Below are 18,298 nucleotides of genomic sequence, written 5' to 3'. Positions count from 1 at the left end.
ATCTCCAATCAGATTTTTTCTTCTCCAGCCCTTGACCTTTCCCACCCACCTGACTTCAACCATCACCTTCCAGCTAGCCTCTTGCCCCTCCCCCTGCCTTTTTATTCTGGCATCTTCCCCCTTCCTACTCAGTCCTGAAGAAGCGTCTCAGCTCAAAACGTTGACTATATACTCTTTTCCATAGATGCTGCCTGACCTGCTGTGTTCCTCAGTGTTTTGTGTGTGTTAGTAAATTTATGGTTGCACTGATGAAGAGATGAATGCTTTATCGGAATACAGGTAGAAAAAGAGGTTTAATACCATTAAGCAAGAGGTCTGTGGACCGCAGTTTGAGAACCCCTGATGGAATACATGGCTCAAGTACCACCTTCTGTACTAAACAACAAGCACAACTGCATCTCTAGCTTTCTCAGTACACACACTTATTATAAGAAAAACCTGAGTTTCCAAATTTCAGGTATTACAATGTTCCTGCCACTGTCTGTAAGGAATTTGTATGTTCTCCTCGGGATGGCATAGGTTTTCTCCGGCTACTCCGGTTTCCTCCCACAGTCCAAAGATGCATCAGTTGGTAGGGTAATTGGTCAATGGAAATGCCCCATGATTAAGTTAGGGTTAAATTGGGAGCTGCTATGTGGCGCGGCTCAAAGGGATAGAAGGGCCTACTCCACGTTGCATCTCAACATCTCCATTTTTAAAAACTCACATGCAGGCAATTGTGGCCTGATCCCAAAACTCAACTTGTAAATGACAACCCTTTTGCCAGTTTCTCATAGTTAATTTTTTCTGGTCTGTCAACAGAGATTCAAGAGTCTTGCTTCATCAGCTTTTTCCGTTGCCATGCACATTTTTTCCTTGAAACTGAATATCCACGACTTTAATCATTAGGACGGAGGGTGTGGCATGAGCAAAATTATGCTCTTTTATAAGTTTGATGGAATATTTCATCCCATGTACTGTGAACAATATTGCAAATTCTAAATAATTCTAAATATTGCAAATTCACTCTTCCCAGAAACCCACAACATTTGCAGCCTTTAGCATAGACCGACATCCTCGTAACCTTTCCCTTAAAGACCCATGAAAACCTCTTTCACTTTCCATTTCAACTGAAGAGGAATTATTCAACACAATGCCATTTTCCACTTCTTTACACAACAGTCTACCAATTAGCAATTAAATTTCACCTAATTCCCCAATTAATATTTTGCTAATTATTTTTAATCAATGTCTTTTGTTATTTTTAATTTCTCCAAAGTTCCTTACTCCTTCATTCCCCCTTGATTATCCTACATATTTCAATTAAACCTTCAGAGCTCTGCTGCAATGTAACACCAGTCTATGCAATCTTTCTTCCATTCCTCATATCTTCTAGTCCTGACAAGAAGTTTGTACATAAATCCTTTCTGTACCTTCTCTCCCATTAAAATGTGACTAGGTCCAGACCATTATGGAGTTCTTTCACAATCTCCCTGCTCTTGTACTCTATTCCTCAACTATTAAGTATCCTACATGCAGTCTAACCTTTATTACCTGCCCCATTATGTTTGGGGAAGCGTTGAGATGAATAACTTCTCTGTTCCTCCACATTGCAATGTCCAATTATTTATTGTTATTCTACTGCTCTGTTTCTCCTGCCTAAATGTATTAACCCGGTACTCTAGACTGAATTCTATTCATGATTTTTCTTTCAATATGAACTTCACAGTATTTTCCCACAGTCTACATCTTCTTTAACATCTGCCATACCAACATTTAAGTCTAATTTGTGTTATATCTTACCAAATACAAAGAAGTAAGCCTCTGGAAGCTATCTAGAAACAGTTGGAGAATACTCAAGCAGCATGCCACCATAGAGGACAAAATAGCCTGCTTAACTGACACCTTCTTTACTATGCTAAGCAAACTCCCTACCAGTTACACACTGCAGTGTGTGGGATCGACAGAATAGACGGCTGCTCACAAGTTTAACAACACTTCCCAAACCCAAGACCTCCACTAAAGACAAAGGCAACAAATTCACTCTATTACCTGCAGGCTTCCCTCTGAATCGCATGCAAGCCAAACCAAACCCTGAAATATACTGCCATTCGTTCATTACTTCTGTGTCTAAAGCCCTTGTCCAATAGCACAGTGGGATATATTCTCCAGAAGGAAAGCAACAGTTCAAGGAGGGAATTCACAGGATACATCTTAGCCTTAGCAAGAGAATCCACATCCTGCAGTCTAATAAAGAAAAATTAAATCCCTCTCCATAATGACAAGTAGATCTACTCATAATGAAAGAGAGATCCCCTCATCAGCTCTATCCTTCATCTCCTTACACAAAGGGTATGTGCAGTTAGCTGTATTTGTCATACATCTGGCAAACTCAGTCCAATATAGATAAAATACTGGAGGGAAATGACTTCAAGCACGGAGGAAACATACTCAGAAGATCAACAAGCAGGAGTCGAAAGACAATCCTAATACTCACTGTAGGAAAAGATGATGAACTTCCTCGGTTTAATCCCAGCACACCTGATCCAATCCCGCACAATTCAGATAAATATCTGCAAAGGATAGACTTATTAGTCCTATTATCCCTGTAACTATTACTCCTGTAGATATTTTGTAAATGCTGCTGAATGTGAAAATCAACTGAAAAACTACCTTATGAATTGCTTTAAAGTTGACAATATTTGAAATATTCTGCACAATGCCCAGAAGTTATATAGAAACATTTAATATGTTTTTATTATTTTATTATGTTGATCTCATTTCAGATACTTTTGCCCCCAATGTTAGGGTATGATACCTTGAGCATTACTGATAAAAATAATAATGAAAATACAAGGTCTCTATTCTCAAGTCTGCTCCACTTTCCAATTAGATTACTGATCAGCATCCATCTTAATTCCTCTCTACCACCTTCAATTCAAAGGATGGGGTGGGGGGGATCTATATTTGTAGCATATTCTTACAACATAAGAAAAGATTAACTGATCATCAAGTCTGTCCCATAGTTGATTGGTTTCAAGCCTCATCTCTTCTTCTGTGTCTGTTCCCAATAACCTCAAATCCTGGATCTTTCAAAAGCTATCTAATTCCTCTTTGAATGCCCCAAATGATCTATCCTCCCAAAATTTTCCCAGGCAGAGAACTCCAAAGATTCCACGCCACCTATAAGTTCCTACAGTTTTAAATAATGTCCTATAACCTTGTGAAAATACACTCTTGGTTGGGTTTCTCTCACCAGCTCAACATCTCAACTCAACTTCAGGATCTTATGTGTTTCAATAAAATCACCCCTTATTCTTCTGAACTTTTAAGTCTATTGATCTAATTACCTAAGCTGTTTATGATACAGCATCCATTTCATCACTGGAATGCAAAGCTCTTTTGGTCTATCTCCAATGCTAATAGCAAATAGGGGTGCCATGGTAGAATGAAGGTTAGCACAATCCTATTACAGCTTGGGGCATTGCAGCACGGAGTTCAATTTCGCCGTTCACTATAAGAAAGTCTGTATGTTCTTCCTGTGTGCACTTGGGTTTCCTCCAAGTGCTCCCACAGTCCAAAGACATACCGGTTAGTAGGCTAATTGGTCATTGTAAATTGTCCTGTGATTAGGCTAGGGTTAACTAGGTGGGCAGCACAGCTTGGAGGACCAGAAGAGCCAAATCCATGCTGTATCTCAATAAATAAAAATAAATTAAATCCTTTCTCAGGGAAGGGGACCAGAGGTGTGCACAATTCCCAATTGTGTTCTCACCAGTTTGTTTGTTATGTGCCATGTTGTATGACGTGGGCGATTATGGTCTTTCCATGACCATGATTGTCCAAGGCAAATTTTTCTACAGAAGTGACTTGCCATTGCCTTCTTCTGGGCAGTGTCTTTACAAGATAGGTGATCCCAGCCATTATTGATACTCTTCAGAGATTGTCTGTCTGGTATCAATGGTCACATAACCAGAATATGATATGATTCAGTTGCTCATACGACCACCACCACCTGCTCCCATGACTTCACATGACCATGATCCGGGGGGGGAGAGGGGGAAGCAAGTGCAACATCTTGTCCAAAGGTAACCTGCAGTCTAGCAGAGGGAAGGAGTGCATTACACCTCCTTTATTTGTGCTGTATCTCCATCCGCCACCCTGTACCCTGTACAATTTCAGCAATACTTCCCCCATTTCTAAATTCTAACCTTCTTGCGATAAAAGCCAATATGCCACTTGCATTCCCAACCACTTGCTGCACCTGGCTGCTAACATTTTGTGATTTATGTACAAAGACATCTGGATCCCTTTATATTTTATTAATCTGCAATTGTTCTTTATCATTTTGCTATTTTATTATATGGGAATCAAAACAGCATACATAAAAAAGTCAAATTAACTGATTATTACACAGACCCTTGCACTAAAGAAACAGACAAATTCAAATGATAGGCAATATAAAAACATGTTGTTATGTAAACAGAATTAAAAGCTAGTATAAATAGTAAAATGAAATTACAGGATTCTTACAAAACCTTATCAAGATCAGTCTACTGTCCTCACCTGGTCTGGTTTACATATGACTTTATACTGTAAACAACTCGATTGTCTTTTTCACTACCTTTTGAAGTGGCTTAAATAAGTGCAAAAAGGGCAAAATCATGGTGTTCAAGACAAATTAGAATATCAATTGAGTTTTTGAATCAGACTAGTAATTAAATTCATTCAGCTATCTATTTAATTGGAAATGTTTCGATAAAGTGAGTACATACTATTACTTTATTCAATGAACATTGTCTTGCATTAGATTTCATCTAAACGTTTTTATAAGTGAAGCTGTGTCTTTGCTCTTATTTCAGTAAAATCTTTGGGCTTTGGAAATTAGAAGGTGATCTTGGGATATAAATGGTTGATTAATTTAAATTCCAAGTTTCATGAAATTTGAATTATCATACAAATGGAAATCATCAAATATGAATAAAACTAAAGATTCCTGCTTTTATCCTAACCAGAAGTTACAAATAAATCAAATTCAACACTACGCAATAAAAGATATACTGACCTTAGCTGTCGCCCCAGTTTCCTGAACAGAAAGACGATCGTTAAAAGGCTCAGTGAAGGAGGTGTTGACAACACACAAGCTCTATAATATTGCAGGTATTTTCCCAAACCACTTGTGAAAGCCTGGTTAAAAAGAATAGGAGTTTGTCTTTCTTTGCACTTTTAACTTATATACTGGAATTTTACTGTTGTTGCAATTATTGTTCAACTCTTTCTATCTTGTGAAGATAGACTGGATTAATATAGTGTGCTGAGAAATAAACAAGATCTGATTTTCTTTTTAAAACTTGTTTCCTATATTAAGCTGCAAACCTTATAACCATATTTGATGTTGGAAAACTATGCATTATAAACTCTTTCTTTTAAATCCAAGGTACTTTAAAATGTTCAAATTGAGAGAGGCTTCTGCCAAAAAAGGTTATTTGTTAACTGGAATTCAAAATACCATGTATCAATTTTTAAATTTTTTTTAAATCACAAGAGATACTGCAAATCCATCTTCCATCCTGCCCTTAAATTCACTTGGTCCACTTCTGACACTTCTCTCCACTTTCTCGATCTCTCTATCTCCATCTCTGGAGACAACTGTCTGCTGACATATTTTATAAACCTACCAATTCCCACAGCTATCATGACTGTACATCTTCCCACCCTGCCTCCTGTAAGAAATGTTATTTTCTTTTCTCAGTTCCTTCAGCTTCACTGCATCTGTTCCCAGGATAAGACTTTCCTTTCCAAGTGATCAGGGTTGTCCTCTTTCTTCAAAGAACAGGGTTCACCTTCTTCCACCATTGACGCTGCCCTCACCCACATCTCCTTCATTTCCTGGACATCTGCGCTCATCCCATCTTCTAGCCATCTTAACAGAGATAAGAGTTCCTCTTGTCCTCGCCTACCACCCCACGAGCCTCTGGATCCAAAACATCATTCTCCACAATAACTTCCCCATCTTCAACAGGATACTACCATCAAACATATTTATTTCTCCCCCCCCAACCCCCCCACTCTCCACGTTCCACAGGGATCACTCCCTCCGTGATTCCCTTCTCCATTCATCCCTGCCCATTAATCACCCTCCTAGCACATATCCTTGCAAGCATAAGAAATGCTACACCTGCTCATTCACCTCCTCCCATTCAAAGCACCGAACAGTCCTTCCAGGTGAGGCAACACTTTACTTGTAAATCTGTTGGGGTCATCTACTGCATCCGGTGCTTCCAATGTGGTCTACTCTACATTGGTGAAATCTAACGTACTTTGGTGGACTGTTTTGTCAAGCACCTCTGCTCCATCCACCAAAAGCAAAAATTTCCCAGTGGCCAACCATTTTAATTCCTTTCCTCATTCCCAATCACATTGATTCGTGGCCTCTACTTCTGCCATGGCCACTCTCAGGGAAGAGCAGAAATACTTCATATTCCATGAGCATAGAATTCTCCTTCCCGTAATTTAATTTATTTTTAATTTTCCTCTCCCCCTTCTTCTATTCCCCACTCTGGCCTCTCAACTCTGTGCCTCACCTGCACATCACCTCTTCCTGGTGTCCTTCCTTCTCCCCTTTCTCTCAAGGTCCTCTCCTATCAGATTCCTTCTCCTATTCTATTACTCTTAAATATATGGAGAGAGGAGCAGAGTTAATGACACTAATGGTCCTATCTGACGTAACACAACAGCCCATGTCTTTTTCTTTTCTTTAGTTTAGTTAATTAGTATTGTTTAGATTAGTGTTTTTTTTTTTAAATAGGGGTATTTTGGGTTTTTTTCTTTTTTCATGTTACTTTTGTATTTTTTTTCTTATATTCGTATCCTGTAAGATCTTGAGAGGTTTAATATCGGTGTGTTAACTGAGTTTATATTTATATATGCTAATTATTAACAATGTATTTCCAATAATTTTGTATTAATACTATGTTATGTTTAACATTTTGATATTAATAAAAAGATTGGAAAAGAAAAGATTCCTTCTCCAACCCTTTACCTTTTCCACCCACCTGGCTTCACCTATCACCCTCTAGCTTAAAAATTAGCTTTAATCAAACATATTTCAATGGGCATGTGACAAATAGTTACTCTTTAAACATATCTACCAAGAATCAAAATTGTTCATAGGATTCATAGAGAGATACAGCAGGGAAACATACCAATAACTAATTTTTCTAAATCCTGCTCCATTCTTCCCACATTCTCATCAACCTCTCCCCAGATTCTATCACTCAGCTACGCAGCAGTGATAATTTACAGAGGCCGTTACAACTTTGGAATGCAGGAAGAAACCAGGGCACACCAAGGAAACTCACATGGTTACTCACAAACTTCACATAAGCAGCACACAAGATCAGGATTGAACCTGTGTCTCTAGTGCTGTGAGGCAGTTGCTCTTCCAGCTGCACTTATTTCACCTAAGCAATGATTTTGAAAAGATTTTGCTGAGCTTGACAAAAGAGAATAAATTGAAAACTGATTGCAACCTGGAAAACGAGTCCTTTGTTATATGTTGAGTCAAGGATGGGCTGAAGAGAGAAGTGACTGAGGCGAGTGTAATATGTTCCATTTTCAGCCAGTTCAGACAAGAGGTTATACATACTTTCGGGGGATGTTCCTGAAATATATACTCCTTGCCTGACGACAAATGCCTGGAGAGACTGAAAAAAGAAAGGCCAGTAAAACACAGGAATCGTTCGCATATAGGTTTAGCCTACTGACAACATGCTACCTAAATTGAGGGATGAGTTCAAAATATTACACCCAAGTTGCAGATGAAGCAGACAAAATTGTGGAGAATTAATATTTAAATTAATTGCAGTAATTTGTGGGCATATGTTGGTTATCATTCTGGATAAAAACAAATTTAAAAACAAAATAAACATTTCCAAACTTTTAGAAACATTCAAAATATACCATTGAATCAAGTATATAGAATGTTTCATTTATAACTCCTGGTGACTGCAGTTCATTTCTCCAAATTAGGGGATTAATTGGTTTGGTTTATGATATCTATTGCCAGGTTAAGGGAATATACAGTCTAAGATTAGTTAGGGAGACAGCAAGACCAGGAAATGGCCAAAATTGATTGGCTTGTCATACGAAGAGTCTTTGATGGCTATGGGCTTATATTCACTAGAATCCAGAAGAATGAGGGATGACCTCATTGAAACCTATCGAATGGCGAAAGGCCTTGATAGGGTGGATGTGGAGAGAATGTTTCTATGGTGGGAGAGTCTAAGACCAGAGGACAGAGCCTCAGAAGAAAGGGATGTTCTTTTAGAACTGAGATGAGGAGAAACTTATTTAGCCTAAGAGTGACAAATCTGTGGAATTTTTTGCCAGACCACTGTGGAAGCCAAGCCTTTACGTTTATTTATGGCAGAATTTGATAGATTCTTGACTGATCAGGGCATGAAGGGATATGGGGAGGAGGCAGGAGATTGGGGTTGAGAGGAAAATTGGATCAGCCATGATGAAATAGCAAAGCAGACTCGATGAGCCAAATGGCCTAATTCTGCTCCTATATCTTATGGTCTGCAAGCAAGATCAGAGACCTCAGTAACAGATGAGTTAAATGTCAGAGTGTGAGCAGGTCAGATGACTCAACCCATCCCAATACTTCACAACACCAAAATTGAAATATAGAGTTAGTCATCACCCAGTCATTTGGGAAATTAATTACATTGAGCCCAGCAACATATTTCACAATAAATGCCTACTTGATTCAGCAAGAAGGTCATGGATGCTACACCAATGAGGACATTCAGGACATCTTTGACTAGTTCAGATTCCTTTTGAAGTATAACTGGAGTTGGGTGCAACAGTGTACCGCTGATGAGCTGCAGCTGACCTACACGTAATTGGTAGAATTTATCAAAAGCTTCTCGACCTGCTTCAGTGAGGTATAGTCTTTCTTTTTTACCTGGAGGACTATAAGAGAGAGAGAAAAAAGTGTTTATGTAGCGAATCATTTTCGTAATTACATCATTAGAAAAATTAACTGAAACTTTCTTGTATCATCATTTCCTTAAAAAAGATCACTCTGGACAAGTATTAATGTTTTGTTTTTGTTATTTTGCATACTAGTATTTAATTTGCACAGGAGAGCAAAGCAGTATGTTAAAAAGATATGATCCCATAATCTGCATAATACTACTTGCATTATTAAGTGCTACGTGGTTTCGTGTAATGAGAATGACTCAAGAAAACAAGTATTCAATGTTATTTGACCTGACTGTTGTACCATATGAATATTGCAGAAGTGCTGGAAATAGAAATGCTCACTGTGCACTTTAGCAAGAACATCATGTAATTATTATAGTATCTTTGATGTAAAGAAGAATAATGCTTCATGAATGGCATTAAATGCTAATAGACAGATTAAAATGCAAACAAAACATTAAATGTACCGAAAGTTCAGACAATAAACGTAGGAACAGGATAAGGGGGAGAAAACTCAGAACCTCAGAAACCTTTGCACAATAACAGAAGCCTGAGATATAGAAGGTTGTGAATAAGGTGGAAATTATGGAGGTAAAACTCAATTGAGTTGTACAAATTTGGAGATGTGTGTATCATATTTACATAATACCTGAATCAAGAGCCATAACTTCTAGCTGAATTCTGATTAAATCTAATAAGGAATTCAGAAGGATTGTCCTTACCATTGACTAACTATAATGTGGAACATCAGAATCAGGTTTAATATCACTGGCATATGTAATGAAATTTGTTGTTATGTGGCAGCAGTATATTGCAATACATAATAAAAACAATATGTACATATATATTTTAAAAGTTAAATTAAATAAGTAGTGCAAAAAGATTTTAAAAAGTGATATAGTGTTCAATGTCCACTCAGAAATCCGACGACAGAGAGGCAGAAGCTACTTCTGAATTGTTGCGTGTGTGCCTTCAAACTTGTGTACCTCTTCCCTGATGTTAGCAATGAGAAGAGGGCATGTCCTGGGTGATGGCGGTCCTTAATGATGGATGCCACTTCTTTGAGGCATGGCTCCTTGAAGATGTCCTGGATGCTGGGGAGGCTGGTGCCAATGACGGAGCTGACTGACTTCACAACATTCTGCAGCTAATCTTGATCCTGTGCAGTGCCCCCTGCCACCATACCAGATGCTGATGTAGCCATTTAGAATGCTCTCTATGGTACGTCTGTAGGAATATGCGAGTGTCTTTAATGACATACCAAATCTCCTCAAACTCCTCGTGACATGCTAGCATAATGAGCAGTTCAGGAGAACAGCACGAAAGGAAAGCTCAATAAACACAAACCGGGTACAAGTAGGAATGGCAGGATCCATTGAAAAGATCATAAGAGTGGAACTAGGCTTTGGACCTCTTGGCTCTTATGGCCTGTTTCTATAAGCCTTCCTAAACATTCACATATTAACAAAGATCATAGGCAAATGCTTTAAAGATATTAAAACAATTACCTTTGTGCTCATCAAACAAGTGCTCTAGAATATTAATTAGTATCTAGAAGATTACAGAACATGCTCTTACCTCAATTGAGAAACTTCAGTTCAGTACTACAAATGTTTATATGCCTGCTGAACACATGATTGTGCAGGTAGGCATAGTTCAAATACCATCTATAAATTTGCTGAAGATACAACCATTGTTGGCAGAATCTCAGATGGAGACGAGAGGGCATACAGGAGCGAGATCTGCCAACTAGTGGAGTGGTATCGCAGCAACACCTTGCACTCAAAGTCAGTAAGATGAAAGCTGATTGTGGACTTCAGGAAGGGTAAGATGAAGGAACACATACCAATCATCATAATGGGATCAGAAGTGGAGAGAGTGAACAGTTTTAAGTTCCTGGGTGTCAAGATCTCTGAGGACCTAACCTGGACCCAACAGATCGATGCAGCTATAAAGAAGGCAAGACAGCGACTATACTTCATTAGGAGTTTGAAGAAATTTGGTATGTCAACAAAGACACTCAAAAACTTCTATAGATGTACCGTGGAGAGCGTTCTGACAGGCCACATCACTGTCTGGTATGGGGGAGAGGGGTAACTGCACAGGACCGAAAAAAGCTGCAGAGGATCGTAAATTTAGTTCACTTCCGTCTTGTGTACTAGCCTACAAAGTACCCAGGACATCTTCAAGGAGCAGTGTCTCAGAAAGGCAGCGTCCATTACTAAGCACCTCCAGCACCCAGGGCATTCCCTTTTCTCACTGTTACCATCAGGCAGAAAGTACAGAAGCCTGAAGGCACACAGTCAGTGATTCAGGAACGGCTTCTTCTCCTCCGCCATCCAATTCCCAAATGGACATTGAACCTGCGAATACTACCTCACTTTTTAAATATATATTATTTGTTTTTGCATGATTTTTAATCTATCCAATATATGTATATTGTAATTGATTTACTTATTTATTATTATTCTTTTTCTATATTATGTATTGCATTGACCTGCTGCTGCTAAGTTAACAAATTTCACGACACATGCCAGTGATAATAAACCCGATTCTGATTCTGAAACTATTGTTTGATTAAATTCTAGTATTTTAAAATATAATTCCAGTATTTTAAACAATGTGGCGCCATGTCCAGGCTGGTGTTGATGCTGCCCTCCAGTGGTCGCTTGGCAGAAGATGAGCTGTGTTATGTTTGACTGTACATTGCTGTAACATGGACTCAGGGACTTGGACTGTATGTTTTGTGTGACTATGTTTACCACTACTGTATGTGCGCTATATGTGCCTTGTGTTGTGTATGACTGTTGGTACCTTGGCCCCAGAGTAACACTATTTGATTTGGTTGTATCCATGTATGGTTGAATGACAATTAAACTTGAATATAGAAACAACTTCCTATAAAATCTATATACCTTTCACTTACCAGCCTATTAATTCCCAACATCTGTACTTGCTAGGTTCATAAGAAAGCACTGCACTCCAGAGATCAATATCAGGAGATGAACTGGGCTCCGACTGCGAATCTGGGGTAAGATTGGATGCCGACTGAAATCCCTCATCTTCTGACTGGTCAATGCTTTGAGGAACCTGTGCAGATTTATAGCGTTAATCTTGGAAAATTAAATTACAGCTCCGTCTTCATGACAAACTCAAATTCCATTGTAGTTATATGGAAATCACCTGCTTCTAACATTTCGATTACACATATCATTTTTATTTTTCTCTCCCTCTTCTCCTCTCTCTATATAAAGATAAATGTCAGTAAATTGACAAATGTACATTAAAACAAAAAAGACTTAGTGCTTTTTTAATATTATCATCACATTCTAAGTCATTTTGATGCGTAGTCATTGCTACAAATGTAGAAGCCATGGGTACCAACCTGAGTATTGCTAAGTGCTACAAACAGAATGAGGATGACTGAGGAACAAATATTGGTCAGGATATTACATTCACTTACTGCACATTGAAATTTTTAACGTCCACATGAGAGAGAATACAAGTTTTATTTTAACACAACATTGAAAAAAATGGTACCACTGCATCTGCAGCACTCACTCAGTCATATATCTGCCATTAGGTTTCTGAGATGGGCTTGAATCTTCAACTTTTTAATTCAGTACAAGTACCAAAGACCAAGTCAAACAGGTCACTCTTGATGGTGCTCCTGTAGAAAGTTGATAGAATAGGGACAGACAGACTGCACACCTCAGTCTCCTCAGAAAGTGTAGATGCTGCTGTGCCTTCTTGACTAATGAAAAGGTGGTCTGGGTCCAAGTTAGATCATCTGTTATGTGCACACTAGAACTTTGTGCTCTTCACTTTCTCCAAGGCAAAGCCATCGATGTGCAATGGAGAGTGGTCAACCTGTGCTTCCTGAAGTCCACAATCATCTCTTTTGTCTTGTCCATGTTGTTGTTCTCATGCAACTTGACAAGCTTCTCTTCCTCCTCGCTGTTTGCCAACTCATCGTTGTTGCTGATGAGACCAACCACTGTAGTATCATCATCGATCTTGATAATGTGGATTGAGCTAGATCTGGCAGTGTGAATAGCAGCAGGTTCAGCACATAACCCTGGGGGTTACCAGTGCTCAGTGTAATGGAGCTTGAGATGTTGTTCCCAAATTGATCATCTGGGGTCTTTCCGGAAAGAAGTCTAAGATCCAGTTACCCGGGTGGTGCTGAGTTCCAACGAGGATAGTTTACCCACCAGTCTCTGAGTGACAATCCTGTTAAACACTAAGCTGAATTTGATTAACAACATCCCGGTGTATGAGGCATCGTATTCTAGGCGGGACAGGGCAGGGTGGAGGCTATATCATTATCAGTGGAATAGTTTGAGCAGCAAGCAAATTGCAAAGGGTCCAATGTAGCTGGAAGGAAGGGTTTTACATGATTCCTCACCAGTCGCTCAAAGCACTTCATTATGGTTAAAGTCGATGCCACTGGCGGGTAATCATTTAGGCCAGTTACCATTGCTCTCTTGTGCACTGGAATGATGATGCCTGCCTTGAAGCCTGCACGGACAGTGAACTACTTCAAAGAGATACCAAAGATATTCAAGTGATGTGTTCTGATGGAATCTCATTGACCAGAAACATTAACTGTTTATCTCTTCAGAGATGCTGCCTCAGCTCTTGTAGCATTCGGTATTTTGTAGCTTAGTTTGGATAGCTCCCAATATAACTCAATATGTTACGTCCATCAATATGCTACATCTCGGTGGGGGAGGGGGGGACTGTTTGCTGCCGCTTACACACGGGAGGGAGGGGAGCTGGGGGAGTACTTTAGGGTTCTAACATTTAACTGTTGTTCATTCTTTGGGGGCACTCCTCTGTTTTCGTGGTCGGTTGTGAGGAAAAAGCATTTCAGGATGTATATTGTACACATTTCTCTGACATTAAATGTACCTTTGAAACCTTTGAAATGAACATAACTGAAATGCAAAATCCAGACAAGAGTGAGTATTTCAACTAAAATTTATAATCTGAATTAGTAATATTAATAGATAGAAACATAATTTTCATGCAAGGATATTTTCCTATTATTGGTAATTAGTGAAACTCACCGAGTTTACAATTCTGGAATTTTTTGTAAGTAATAAAGTCAGTTCAATTCAATTCAATATTATTTCAGATTTCCAGCATCTGAAGTATTTTGGTTTCAGAAGGTAGATTTCCAATATAGCTAGATTACTCTTAACAGACAATATAATGCATTTCTCTTATCTTTCTTAATGCTTTTATACAACTTCCGTATGAGTTAGATTAAAACGGAACAGTTTCAATGACTTCTGAAACCTGCAATACTATGAAATTTATGTTACAAAGTTGGAGAATTTTACAACACAGAAACTGGTCTTTCAGCCCACTGGTCCATGCCGACCTCTTTGACAATCCACAATAATCCCATTTGCAACATTGGGTCTGTATTCTTCTATGCCGGGGGTTCTGTGCTCCACGGACCCCTTGCTTAATGGCATTGGTCCATAGCATAAAAAAGCTTGGGAACCCCTGTTCTATGCCTTGTTTATTTAAATGCCTGTTTTTAATGTCTCTTAAATGTAGTGATTGCACTTGACTCAACTACTTCCTCTGACAATGTTCCAGCTGCTCTCTACATAAAAACTTTCCCCTCAAATCCATTTTGAATCTCCTTCCTCTCACCTTAAATATATGCCCTCTTGTTTTTGATACCCCTACCATAAGAAAAAATAATTTGACCATTTACCCTTCCTATTCCTCTTATAAATTTATATCTCTGTCAGGTTACCCCTCAGACTCCTTTGCCCTTGAGTACACAAAAACAGCCTATCAAATCTCTCCCCATAACACTAATGATGGCTAATTGCCTTAACACTTTAAAGCAGGGGTTCACTTCCATTTTTATGCCATAAACACCTACCATTAACCAAGGGGTTCGTGGACCTCAGATTGAGAACCTCTTCTTTAAAGGATAGCTTATGCGGTCAGAACCTCACACCTTTGCTCAAGTTTTACTTTCTACTAGTTTTCATTTTTCTCCACCAAAATTTATGACTTTGCCTATTTGCAGATAATTTGAGTAAATAGATATTCACAAAATAAGTGCCTGAAGAAGTATAATTTTGACCCACAAGAAATTTCACCCTGTTATTTCAACTGGAATGTTGCATGTTGTGTGTTACTTACCCTAATTTTAAGTCCAGTCATATCCACATTATCTGGCACTGCAGGCAAATCCAGTTTGACTTCCATTTCACAAGTACAACTATGTACCAAGGCACCAAAAAGTGATAATCGTGTTTCTTTCTCATATTTATCACCAGCTAAGTAATTATGGGAGGATTGTCCAAAACTGGGTAATCCAGTTCCAGGTTGTGCATCCATTAACTGAAGCGTACGCTGCACATTATCATGAAATTGCAAGTCCTCAGTGGAAATTAAGGACAACAGCCCTGATTCAAACAGGCTTGCATCATAGTGGTCATAGCCCTGAAATTTTACATTTCTCCCGACATATTTATTGTTCAAGAAATAATCCTTTTTTCGTGGTAGAAGTTGATAAGTTCCAGTCCCTGCAAGTTCAATTAGAAGTTCCAATACAGAGTTCAGATCAGTCTGCGGCATGCACGTTGATTTTTCTACTTTCTCTGTAAGTTCCTCCAAGAGGTCAGCTTCCATACCCATCCCAGCCAGCCTCAAATTGAAGGACAACATCAGAATTTTGTTTTTCACAGGCAACTTACTGATTTCTGACTGAGACCTTGATGTTGCTTCATCACGAAAAAGATTCATAAATAGTGTATTGTAGACAACCCTTTTTAATTTTTCTTTGAATTGTGTTCTGTTGAGTTGCCTTTTCCCCCTATAACACTTCCATGAAAGGCCTGCCATGTGGGCCTCACAAAGATCTCCAAATAATTGCGTAATGCTTGCCATGTTTCAGTTGTGTATGTTAAAAGTGAATATGCTGGCTGCTTTGATCCTGCATAGTTAGCACTGCAGATTTTCCTTGGAGCCTGTGAAAAGAACATATTGCATCCTTTTAATTTTAAGCTATCACTGCAGTCACATTTTAAGCTTCATCTTTTTCCCGAGCTAGTCAGAAAATATACAAAAACTCAAAAGTAAATTTTCCAAAAAACGTATCGAAAATTCTACATTCACAATCAAGCTCTAACTAAACTCATGAGTAGCCTTTTTTCAACTGCTTTATTACAGTTGGTAGTTATATATGACATGATTCAGGTAAGTTAATTTCCTGAACTGCGTATCTCACTAACTTATAACCACAAGTATGACATTTTTTGGAGGAACTCAGTAGCAGTCCCGACTCAGTCCAGAAACGTCGACTGTTTATTCCCTCCATTGATGCTGCCTGACCTGCTGAGTTCCTCCAGCATTGTGCGTGTTACTCTAGATTCCCAGCATCTGCAGAATCTTGTGTATACAAAGATTTTCATTCTTTTTTGCCTGCTTTACATAAATCAGTATTAAACTCGACAGAACAATGGAATATTATCCACCATCTACGGCAGTAATAGCTGCAAGTAAGTTTTTCACTGCACCTATGCATACATGTAGTTGTGCAAGTGACGATAATCTTGATTTTGGCTTTGAGTAATTTCTAAAAACCTTGTTCTGAACCATGACACAACTAATAAAACAGAGTGAATAATAAGGGAATTATTTTGGATAAAATTCATCCCAAAAGATGTACTGGCAAATCATCTAACTTTACTCCCAGTTTACTGATTTGCAAATCACTAAAAAATGAAATAATAAAATCACTTAAGATAGAAATAAAAACATAAGACTATTTTCTAAATGGAGAGAAAATTCAGAAATCTGAGGAAGGAACAGACTTGGGAGTCCTCGTGCAGGATTCTCTAAAGGTTAATTTGCAGGTTGAGTCGGCGGTGAGGAAGGCAAATGCAACTTAAGCATTCATTTTGAGAGGATTAGAGTGTAAGAGCAAGAATGTAATGTTGAGCATTTATAAAGCACTGGTGAGGCCTCACTTGGAGTACTGTGAGCAGTTTTGGGCACCTTATTGAAGAAAGAATGTGCTGACATTAGAAAAGAATCAAAGGAGGTTCATGGAAATGAATCTGGAATTGAAAGGTTTGTCATATGAGGAGAGTCTAATGACTCTGGGCCTCTACTTACTGCAATTCACAAGAATGAGAAGTGAACTCATTGAAACCTGTCAAATGTTAAAAGGCTTCAATAGAGTGGATGTGGAGAGTATGTTTCCTATGGTGGGGAAGTCTAAGACCAGAGGACACTAACTCAGAATAGAGGGACATCCATTTAAAATGGAGATGAAGAGGAATTTATTTACCCCTAGTTGGGTGAATCTGTGGAATTCGTTGCCACAAGCGGCTGTGGAGGCCACGTCATTTGATATATTTAAGGCGGAAGTTGATAGATTCTTGATTTGTCAGGGCAGGACGGGATACAGGGGGAAAGCAGGAGATTGGGAATGGATCAGCTATGATGAAATGGCACAGCACACTGATGGGCCAAATGGCCTCATTCTGCCGCTATATCTTATGGTCTAAAAAAAACTTTGCATCCCTCAAATAAAATGTCCTGTCAGTACACCAGAAAAGCAGTTTAAAAATTCTCAAAACATTGAACAACATAGTGAAAATAATAGAATACAAGTAGAGGAAGTAATACTTAAACCATATAGAGCTCACGTCAACACTGAACCCCTGAGGAGAGCCGCCGAAGAGACCTACAGCTTGGTCATCTCTGAGGCTGAAGTACGCAGGTGTTTCCAAATAGTGGACAGTCACAAGGCTGTGGGACCAGATGGCGTCCCAGGGCAGGTACTCAGAGTCCACAGCACAACTGACAGGTATGTTTAAAGACATTTTTAACTCTCCCTCTCCCATGTAGAGTGCCCTCCTGCTTTAAAACATCCACCATTGTCCCTGTACCTAACAAACCACTCTCCTCAATAATAAGCAAATGCTTTGAGAAGTTGGTCAAAAACTACATCTGCGGCATAATACCACCCACACTGGATCCCCTACAATTTATCTACTGACACAACCAATCGACAGACAATGCAATAGCCACAGCTCTACACACCATCCTTACACATCTGGAGAAGAGGGATGCTTATGTGAGAATGCTGTTCTTAGACTACAGTTCAGCATTCAACACCATAATTCCCACCAGGCTCAACAAGATGCTCAGAGACCTTGGCCTTCACCCTGCCTTGTGCAGCTAGATCCTGGACTTTCTGTCAGATCACCAGCAGGTGGTAAGAGTGAGCTCCCTCACCTCTGCCCCTCTGACCCTCAACACAGAGCTGTGTACTAAGCCCCCT

General features: G+C 39.0%; 1 protein-coding gene across 3 annotated transcripts in view; it reads right to left on the bottom strand.

Annotated features, from left to right (window-relative positions):
* The window catches only part of tubgcp6 (tubulin gamma complex component 6), a 57,003-nt gene that overhangs the window by 33,458 nt on the left and 5,247 nt on the right, over positions 1-18,298 (bottom strand). For all 3 annotated transcript variants that reach the window (XM_072241376.1, XM_072241375.1, XM_072241377.1), the window contains exons 2-7: positions 15,145-15,974; positions 11,897-12,060; positions 8,748-8,958; positions 7,512-7,685; positions 5,045-5,166; positions 2,477-2,552 (exon numbers count right to left, since the gene is read on the bottom strand). In XM_072241376.1, the coding sequence (XP_072097477.1) occupies positions 2,477-2,552; positions 5,045-5,166; positions 7,512-7,685; positions 8,748-8,958; positions 11,897-12,060; positions 15,145-15,894 (1,497 nt within the window). In that variant the 5' untranslated portion in view covers positions 15,895-15,974. The remainder of the gene's footprint in view (positions 1-2,476; positions 2,553-5,044; positions 5,167-7,511; positions 7,686-8,747; positions 8,959-11,896; positions 12,061-15,144; positions 15,975-18,298) is intronic.

Source organism: Mobula birostris, chromosome 23, assembly GCF_030028105.1.
Source record: "Mobula birostris isolate sMobBir1 chromosome 23, sMobBir1.hap1, whole genome shotgun sequence".
Lineage (NCBI taxonomy): Eukaryota > Metazoa > Chordata > Chondrichthyes > Myliobatiformes > Myliobatidae > Mobula > Mobula birostris.
This window is presented reverse-complemented; position numbering and strand designations above follow the sequence as displayed.